The sequence below is a fragment of the Lipotes vexillifer genome, unplaced genomic scaffold (assembly GCF_000442215.2).
Source record: "Lipotes vexillifer unplaced genomic scaffold, Lipotes_vexillifer_v1.1 scaffold875, whole genome shotgun sequence".
NCBI lineage: Eukaryota > Metazoa > Chordata > Mammalia > Artiodactyla > Lipotidae > Lipotes > Lipotes vexillifer.
The window spans coordinates 1,278,484-1,289,040 of NW_006792177.1; the positions used below are offsets into that span (position 1 = coordinate 1,278,484).

The 10,557-nt window shown below is 45.4% G+C and overlaps 1 protein-coding gene across 1 annotated transcript in view; it reads left to right on the top strand.

The window, feature by feature from the left end:
• The first annotated feature begins 1,056 nt into the window (after positions 1-1,056).
• Positions 1,057-10,557, top strand: part of TGM3 (transglutaminase 3) — a 96,890-nt gene continuing 87,389 nt past the window's right edge. The window contains exon 1 of the mRNA XM_007465427.1: positions 1,057-1,286. Within this exon, the coding sequence (XP_007465489.1) occupies positions 1,057-1,286 (230 nt within the window). The remainder of the gene's footprint in view (positions 1,287-10,557) is intronic.

Below are 10,557 nucleotides of genomic sequence, written 5' to 3' on the forward strand. Positions count from 1 at the left end.
GAGGCACACGGGGCAGTCTAGAGGGCACCAGGCTTTCTGGAGTGTTAATAGATTTCCAGTAGATGTACCTTAATTCCTCCAGCAACAAATTGTGGCAACACATGTGATATGTCATCTATCAGGGGCGCTCACTTGAGCCTAGGGCCCCGGGGTTTTATCGGGGGTCAGTCACATAGGTAGCCTCTGCGTGGCAGGCACCCAAACTCCAGGCTTCCAGAAGGAATGCAGATATTCAGCATGAATCACATGGTTTGTACAAATAGCTCAGCGCAGCGAGCCATTCATCCTCTCAGGACTGGAGAGAGCCCTCCTGAAACCCATGTTGTCCAGTGCTAGCCAAGGGCCGGTCTTTCTTTTTTTTTTTTTTTTTTTTTTTTTTTTTTTTTTGCGGTACGCGGCCCGCCCGCTGCTGTGGCCTCTCCCGTTGCAGAGCGGACGCGCAGGCTCAGCTGCCATGGCTCACGGGCCTATCCGCTCCACGGCATGTGGGATCTTCCCGGACCGGGGCACGAACCCGCGTCCCCTGCATCGGCAGGCGGACTCCCAACCACCGCGCCACCAGGGAAGAAGGGCCGGTCTTTCTGAAGTGCAGTCTCAGGCCTGCTATACTCGCTCTTTTCTGCACTGTCCACCCCTTCCATTCTTGGCCAAGGCATCTTTGCAGCAAAATTATTCTCATTAGGAGCGCATGCAGCAGGATGAGACCAGCCTGCAGCACTGACCTCAGTCATGCCCTTTAGAAGTTCAGGACTCTGCCAGTTAAACAAAGCCCAGTAACCATAAAGGGCTGTTTTAGCAATCCAGGTGGCTTTCTTGTCAAGTTTTTACTGGTCCGAGGCATCAGATGAGGTTCAGCACAGCTCTGGACGGAATGTGAAAGCTGACCCGAAGGCTTCCAAGGACTGAGGTGGTGCTAGAAAGTGCAACACACAAGAAGAGTACCCCAGAGGGTGCACGTGGAACCCCTGGAAACCAAGAGCTGATGATCATTGGGGCACAGGACAGCCCCTGGGCAGGCAGTACAGGTTCACAGGGCCCCCACTGTGGGTCCCCATCATGGGGCTCCCTCCAAAGGCCTCCAGTTCCATCCAGTTAGTTCAACTCAGTCCTCGGATTCGGAGGGACTGCCCAAGGCTGGCAGTTATGAACGGTGGGCTTGTCTGTGACAGAAGTTCATCCACCCGCAAGTGGACAGCATCTGCAGGCGTTCTCCACATGAAGTGCGGGGAGCTGGGCTGCCCCTGCTGTCCCATGCTCAGAGCTGTCAGGTGTGATAAAGGCTCAGTGTGAGTTAAAAGCTTCCAGCCGCTTGGAAAGGTGCTCAGGGAGTTTTCCTTCAGGAAGAGGGGCAGCTTCCAGGGACAGTTTTGAAAAATGGCATTAGTGCTGCCCTGAGCCTCCCTAGGTGCTGGGGTTTGGTTTTTCCTCTGTTGTTTCAAACTCAGTGTGTCCCATTTAGCAATCATAACCTTACATGTTAAAATCATCCCTTACTGGCATCCAAACCCTTCACCAGAAGGGTTGTATGCAAGAGGATCAAAAGCATTCTTACAGGGGATTCCCTGGTGGCGCGGTGGTTGAGAGTCCGCCTGCCGATGCAGGGGACACGGATTTGTGCCCTGGTCTGGGAAGATCCCACATGCCGCGGAGCAGCTGGGCCTGTGGGCCATGGCCGCTGAGCCTGCGCGTCCGGAGCCTGTGCTCCGCAACAGGAAAGGCCACAGCAGTGAGAAGCCCACGTACCGCAAAAAAAAAAAAAAAAAGCATTCTTACAGAAAAACATTTTTATACAACTGAACCAGAAAGATAATCCTGTTCAAGAATTGGTGGGGATGAAATTCAGAATCTTCAACACCTTTCAGAATGGGCTTACATAACTTCCCTTACTTACTTCCCTTTTCCTTACTTCCCTCCTTTTCATCCTGATCTTTTATCCTGTGAACATCGATTTCTAGAGCAGGCTGCGTTTGATTATCAAACTGCCTCTTAAGGTATGGGCCCAGGAGAGAGGGGAGGGGGAGGGAAGGGAGCTGGGCCATCGGTGCGTCTGCTGAGCTGAGCTGACCTGGGAACAGCAAGGAGGCATCCCTGAGAGGGGCTTGAGAGCCCCATCTGTCAGGAGGGGACTGAGGGGTTACAGGCCCTGAGGTGTGCCCTCCCCATCTGGCAACCACCGTCAGAATACCATCAGTCTCTGTATCAGAAGCGCAGAGCCTATCAGGAGCTCCTTTTCAGAGGGTCCCATCTTGAACCTAAGCCCTTTCCTGTGGACCCTTGTATGCGACCCAGACAGTCCAGCCAGAATCCATGACATTCTCATTGTTTAGTGCCCTTTATCTACATGGGTCCCAGAGTTCCCAGAGCTCGGGTCCAGCTTTTCATTCACCCCAGCTCCAGCTGAGGCTACAAAGACCCAGAGCAGAGAGTATCAGATTTCAGGTTAGGCTCAGGCCCTTAGAATCAGTGAATTCAGGACTCCAAAAAGGCCAATAGCATTTCTTTGGCAGCAGAAAAGTCTGACACTGGTGGACCAAAGGGCTGGGTTCCAAGCCCAGTGATAAGCCAGTCTTTCCTAAGCACTTTCTGTCTTATTCTTAGAGTCCAAGTTGATACACTCAGAATTTGCACAGCAGACAAGAAAATCATCAGCCTGTTAGGGTCAGCGTTTACAAGATCTGATATGGTTACAGGTGGGCATTAGCTACTAAAGACTGCTTTTTAAATCTCCAAAGTGTGTTTTCTACTGGTGAGTGCTTCTCTTTTCATATCAATTGCCTTTTCCCAGTGAAACCAAGGGCAACCATCAATTAGATCCCTTAAATTATAACTTGCGTAGTAAATAATATCCTGTAACCTGCCTTCATTGATTAAGCTCGCCTTAATTGTTCTCTCAAATGCATCTCCTCCAAGCTTCATGAAACTTAGACAATATATCACAAGACTCCTTTAACCAACCCCCTACAGATAACACCTCTGATGTGTGGGTCGCTATAGAATTGGTTGCTTAAGTTGTTTTCCAGGAACATGGAGCTAGTCTTGTCCAGTTCAAACCAGTAGAGACCACTTAACTGGGCCTGTGCGAGTGTCCAGTGGATGACCTTTTGACATCAGAGGCCAAAACCTCCACCCTCAGATCATGCTAGCCACCATTTTCTGAACACATGTCTGATGAAGGAGCACACAAGCCAGATACGCCTGCACAGAACACTGCTTACTTCACCTTTTCTTGCCTCCAGTCGTCTGTCCCCACACCTCAGACCACCCTGCTTCTTTATCCCATAAATATCCCAGCCCCTCGGATTTGAGACTTTTTCTCCCATGTTGTTGCTTGGCCGCCTGGTGAATAAACCCTTTCTCCACTGCAAACCTTGGCGTCTCAGTGTTTGGCTTGCGCTGGGCACTGGGCAAACGGACCCAGTTTTGGCACGCCAGAGGCTCCAATAGGCAAAACTCATAGTGAAAATCATCAGTATGGAGACTTATTCTGCTTAATATCCAAAGAGTTTAAATTCTAATCTACTCATCAGTGGCAAAAAAAGCAAGGAAGTTGTGTTTAATACTTTTTTTTTTTTTTTTTTTTTTTGCAGTTTCCCTGATTGGGATGATCCCTCTAGCATTTGTGAAATTACAAGGATAACAATTTTCTTCAGTTTTTGCCATACATCCAAATGCCCTAGCCACAAATTAAAAGCCATTTTAAAAATTTCCCCTCCCCTTTTTTTTTTCATTTTTCAAATTTACTCAAATCTCATGCAGTAAATTCAGCATTTACATGGTTAACATTACAGCTGCCAGGAAATCTTGGCTGGAGTGCCAGGGGGATATGGGCCTGAAGAATTGGCTGCATTGCCTCCTCCTTTATTTTTTCTCTAGTTGGTCTAAAGCTTTACTCCTGGGAACCAATTTGCCCTCCCCCTTAGAGGAAAAAACATTACAAATGTCAACCTCTGTAGCCCACGCGAGCTCCTCTTTTGGAAGAGTTGGGCTCTGGAGGAGAGGATGAAAGCAAAGGCATCTCTCAGGCTGGATCTCCCCTCTCACTCTAGCCAGCAAGTAGCCAGGGCAGCTGCAAGCCTGTTCTTCTGGAGTTGAGCTCTCATTTTCAAATTCTATCGGTAACTTTTCCTTCTCACAAGAGGCAGCAGCCGAACTGCTGTTTTATGCCAGCCCTATCTCCAGAGCCATCCTGACACCAAGTGTTCAGCATCTCCTGCCCCTTCGTCCTTCATTTTCCCAAACAGTCCTTTCACTGTATTTCAGAGTCAGGGTCCTTCTAGGGAAGCCCACTTCTGACTCTGCATTGGGGTCCCCCAGAACACCCACAGGTTCATTGATTCCTTAGCAGGACTCACAGGACTCAACATATAGTTGTACTCACAGCTAAATTTTATTACAGTGGAAGGACACAAAGCAAAATCAGCAAAGGGAAGAGGTGCATGGGGGGAAGCCCAGAGGAAACCAGGCCCAAGCTCCCAAGAGTCCTCTCCCAGTGGACACATTTAATTCTTCCAACAATGAATTGTGATAGCAGGTATGTAATCTTGCCTACCAGGGAAGCCTGCCTGACCTCAGGGGCCCAGGGCTTTTAGTAGAGGTAGGTCACATAGGCACCCTCTGCCTAGCATGCACCAGAATTCCATACTCCCAGAAGGAAAGCAAAACCACGTGGTTCCTACCAACAGTTTAGCACAGCAAGCCACTCTTTTCATTTAAGGAATGATAGAAACCTTCCCAAAATCTAGGTTCCCAGACTTATTGTCATATAATAATGTGAATAAAATAATTTTCACAGAGTGAACACATTGTGTAACCACCACATAAATCAAGAAAAAAAGTTACCAGAATCCCCAAAGCCCCATTTGTGTCCTCTTCTGGTCATTAATCCATCTCCCCAAGGGTAACCACTATTGTGACTTCTGACACCATAATTTGTTCTGTCTGTCCTTGAACTTCATATGAATGGAATCATGTAGCATGTATGCTTTTGTGTTTCGCTTTTTTTCTTATCATGACATGTGAAATTCTCCCATGACGTTGTGCATAGGTTGCTCATTTTAATTGTTGTGTAGTATTCTTCTTGTGTAAATAAACAATTTGTTTATCCATTCTGATGTTGATGGAAATCTGGGTTGTTTGCAGTCTTTGCTGTGAACATTCTAGTGCATATCTTTGGTGAACATACGAATACAATTGTGTTGGGTACACATCTGTGAGTGGAATTGCTGAGTCATGAGGTATGAATATGTTCATTTTACTCAATGCCCCCACACATTATTCCAAAGTAGTTCTGTTTTACACACCCATGAGCAAACCCATGAGAGAGTTAGTTGTTACACATCCTTGTTAACATTTCCTATTATCTGTTCTTTTCATTTTAGCCATTCTGGGTGGGTGAGGTTGGTATTATTACATTGTGGTTTTAATTTGTATTTCCTGATGACTAATGAAATTGAGCACTTTTGTTATGCTTATTTGCCACTTGGCTATCGCCTTTTTTTTTTTTTTTTTTTTTTTTTTATCTCACTGTTGTGTCCTCTCCCGTTGCGGAGCACAGGCTCCGGATGCGCAGGCTCAGCGGCCATGGCTCACGGGCCTAGCTGCTCCACTGCATGTGGGATCTTCCCAGACCGGGGCACGAACCCGCATCCCCTGCATTGGCAGGCGGACTCTCAACCACTGTGCCACCAGGGAAGCCCGGATATCGTCTTTTATGAAGGACTGGTTCAAGTCTTTTTCCCCCCTCTCTGTTGGGTTGTTTCCCTTCCAGTTTTTACCATTTTAAAAGCAGATCAAAAAGGCAGACAAGGGAAACAGGGGTGGGGAAAAACTGATTAAAGGTCACTGCTGCATATCAGACACTGTGTAGACTTATGCCATTTACTCTGTGTGACAATCCTGCTAAATCAATATCATATCATTTTACAGATCCATTCACATTTCAAAAGAAATGAAGTGCCTACCATATTGCCCAGCACAATCCTTGGCGCTGGAGATACAATGAAGATCAAAATCAAGATGGTCCCTCCTATGGCACTTGCTGTGAGGGATAGTCATGTAAAAGGCAGTTACAGTGCATCCTGTGGTTATAATAGAAGAAGCTCAGAGTTCTGTAGGAGCACTTAGATGGGTCCTAACTCAGACCTGGGGAAGGCAGGACTTCCTGAAGCAACTAAAAGGACCTGGGTGACCAGGCACAGGATATGGGGTTGGAGGTGGTGGGTCGGGAAGATGAGAAACAAGGACAGAGAGGTAGGTAGACAGCAGACCCTGGGGAGCCTGGTAAGAAGTTTGGACTTATCCTGAGATTGGTAGGAAGGTTTTCATTGGTGGAATGACAGCATGAGATGTCCCAGTTCTGAAGAAGACTTGGCTAGAAGTGAGGTCACCTATGACCATGATCCGTAGCAGCAGGAACAGCAGCCTGAATGGGAAAGTACTGGGGGAAAGAAAGAAATGGAAGAGTTAAAAAAATCAGTGTAGGAATCAGCAGGACTCAGTGATTGATGTGCTGTTAGAGAAATCCAGTGTGGCTCTCAGGATTTGTCTTGGGCAGCACTTATGTTACACTGCCACCATCGACTCAGTTGCCCACAGGAGAGAACTGAAGTTCACGGAAGCAACTTGTCCAAAGTCAATCAGCTCATAAATAGTACAGCTGGGACTCAAACCCATCCCTGTTTGACAACTTCCTAATTCTACTGATTTCAGAATTTTCCTATTCAAGATTGTCTGGAACAGGAGTGCACATGCACAGAGGAAAGGCCATGTGAGGATTCAGCAAGAAGGCGGCTGTCTGCAAGCCAAGGAGAGAGGCCTCAGACAGAAGCAAACCGCTCTCTGTGATCTAAGACTGCGAGAAAGAACCAAGATGGTGGAGTAGAAGGACGTGCTCTCACTCCCTCTTGCGAGAACACCAGAATCAGAACTAGCTGCTGGACAATCATCAACAGGAAGACACTGGAACTCACCAAAAAAGACACCCCACATCCAAATACAAAGGAGAAGCCACAAAGAGACGGTGGGAGGGGCTCAATCACAATAAAATCAAATCCCATAACTGCTGGGTGGGTGACTCACAAACTGGAGAACACTTGTGCCACAGAAGTCCACCCACTGGAGTGAAGGTTCTGAGCCCCACATCAGGTTCCCAACCTGGGCGTCTGGAAATGGGAGGAGGAATTCGTAGAGAATCAGACTTTGAAGGCTAGTGGGATTTGATTGCAGGATTCCAACAGGACTGGGAGAAACAGAGACTCCACTCTTAGAGGGCACACACAAAGTAGTGTGCACATTGGGACCCAGGGGAAGAAGCAGTGACCCAAGGGGAGACTGAACCAAACCTACCTGCTAGTGTTGGAGGGTCTTCTGCAGAGGCAGGGGGTGGCTGTGGCTCACTGTGAGGACAAGGACACTGGCAGCAGAAGTTCTAGGAAGTACTCCTTGGCGTGAGCCCTCCCAGAGTCTGCCATTGGCCCCACCAAAGAGCCCAGGTAGGCTCCAGTGTTGGGTGGCCTCAGGCCAAACAACCAACAGGGAGAGAACCCAGCCCCACCCATCAGCAGTAAAGTGGATTAAAGTTTTACTGAGCTCTACCCACCAGAGCAACAGTCAGCTCTACCCACCACCAGTCCATCCCATCAGGAAACTTCCACAAGCCCCTTACATAGCCTCATCCACCAGAGGGCAGACAGCAGAAGAAAGAAGAACTACAGTCCTGCATCCTGTGGAACAAAAACCACATTCACAGAAACATAGACAAGATGAAAAGGCAGAGGGCTATCTACCAGATAAAGGAACAAAATAAAACCCCAGAAAAACAACTAAATGAAACGGAGATAGGCAATCTTCCAGAAAGAGAATTCAGAATAATAATAGTGAAGATGATCCACGACCTTGGAAAAAGAATGGACGCAAAGATCGAGAAGATGCAAGAAATGTTGAACTAAGATATAGAAGAATTGAAGAACAAGCAAACAGAGATGAACAATACAATAACTGAAATGAAAACTACACTAGAGGAATCAATAGCAGAATAACTGAGGCAAGACAGAAAGGTGGAATGCACTGCTGTGGAACAGAATAAAGAAAAAAGAATGAAAAGAAATGAAGACAGCCTAAGAGACCTCTGGGACAACATTAAACACAACAACTTTAACATTATAGGGGTCCCAGAAGGAGAAGAGAGCGAGAAAGGGCCCGAGAAAATATTTGAAGAGATTATAGTCAAAAATTCCCTCACATGGGAAAGGAAATAGTCACCCAAGTCCAGGAAGCACAGAGAGTCCCATACAGGATAAACTCAAGGAGAAACACACTGAGAAACATAGTAATCAAATTGGCAAAAATTAAAGGCAAAGAAAAATTATTGAAAGCAGCAAGGGAAAAATGACAACATACAAGGGAACTCCCATAACGTTAACAGCTGATTTCTCTGCAGGAACTCTACAAGCCAGAAGGGAGTGGCATGATATACTTAAAGTGATGAAAGGGAAGAACCTACAACCAAGATTACTCCACTGGGCAAGGATCTCATTCAGATTCGATGGAGAAATCAAAAGCTTTACAGACAAGCAAAAGCTAAGAGAATTCAGCACCACCAAACCAGCTCTACAACAAATGCTAAAGGAACTTCTCTAAGTGGGAAACACAAGAGGAGAAAAGGACCTACAAAAGCAAACCCGAAACAGTTAAGAAAATGGTCATAGGAACATACATATCGATAATTACCTTAAATGTGAATGGATTAAATGCTCCAACAAAAAGACACAGGCTTGCTGAATGGATACAAAAACAAGACCCATATATATGCTGTTTACAACAGACCAACCTCAGACCTAGGGACACATATAGACTGAAAGTGAGAGAATGGAAGAAGATATTCCATGCAAATGGAAATCAAAAGAAAGGTGGAGTAGCAATACTCATGTCAGATAAAATAGACTTTAAAATAAAGAATGAAACAAGGAAGAGACAAGGAAGGACACTACATAATGATCAAGGGATCAATCCAAGAAGAAGATACAATTATAAATATATATGCACCCAACATAGGAGCACCACAGTACATAAGGCAACTGCTAACAGGTGTAAAAGAAGAAATTGACAGTAACACAATAATAGTGGGGGATTTTAACACCCAGCTTACATCAATGGACAGATCATCCAAAATGAAAATAAATAAGGAAACAGAAGCTTTAAATGACACAACAGACCAGATAGATTTAATTGATATTTATAGGACATTCCATCCAAAAACAGCAGATTACACTTTCTTCTCAGGTGTGCATGGAACATTCTCCAGGATAGATCACATCTTGGGTCACAAATCAGCCACAGAAAATTTAAGAAAATTGAAATCATATCAAGCATCTTTTCTGACCACAACGCTATGAGACTAGAAATGAATTACAGGGAAGAAAACGTAAAAAGCATAAACACATGGAGGCTAAACAATACATTACTAAATAACCAAGAGATCACTGAAGAAATCAAAAAGGAAATCAAAACATACCTAGAGACAAACTACAATGAATACACGATGATCCAAAACCTATGGGATGCAGCAAAAGTAGTTCTAAGAGGGAAGTTTATAGCTATACAAGCCTACCTCAAGAAACAAGAAAAATCTCAAATAAACAATCTAAACTTACACCTAAAGGAACTAGAGAAAGGAGAACAAACAAAACACAAAGTTGGCAGAAGGAAAGCAATCATAAAGATCAGAGCAGAAATAAATGACATAGAAACAGAGAAAATAATAGCAAAGATCAATAAAACTAAAAGCTGGTTCTTTGAGAAGATAAGCAAAGTTGATAAACCATTAGCCAGACTCATCAAGAAAAAGAGGGAGAGGACTCAAATCAATAAAATTAGAAATGAAAAAGGAAAGTGAGAGAGTGGCATGGACATATATACACTACTAAATGTAAAATAGATAGCTAGTGGGAAGCAGCTGCATAGCACAGGGAGATCAGCTCAGTGCTTTGTGACCACCTAGAGGGGTGGATAGAGCAGGTGGAGGGAGGGAGATCCAAGAGGGAAGAGATATGGGGACATAGGTATATGTATAACTGATTAACTTTGTTATAAAGCAGAAACTAACACACCATTGTAAAGCAATTATACTCTAATAAAGATGTTTGAAAAAAAAGAGAAAGGAGAAGTTACAACAGACATCACAGAAATACAAAGCCTCCTAAGACTACTACAAGCAATTCTATGCCAATAAAATGGACAACCTGGAAGAAATGGACAAATTCTTAGAAAGGTATAACCTTCCAAGACTGAACCAGGAAGAAATAAAAAATATGAACAGACCAATCACAAGTAATAAAATTGAAACTGTGATTAAAAATCTTCCAACGGGGGCTTCCCCGGTGGTGCAATGTTGAGAGTCTGCCTGCCGATGCAGGGGACACGGGTTCATGCCCTGGTCCAGGAAGATGCCACATGCCGCGGAGCGCCTGGGCCTGTAAGCCATGGCTGCTGAGCCTGCACGTCCGGAGCCTGTGCTCCGCAATGAGAGAGGCCACAGCAGTGAGAGGCCTGCATACCACA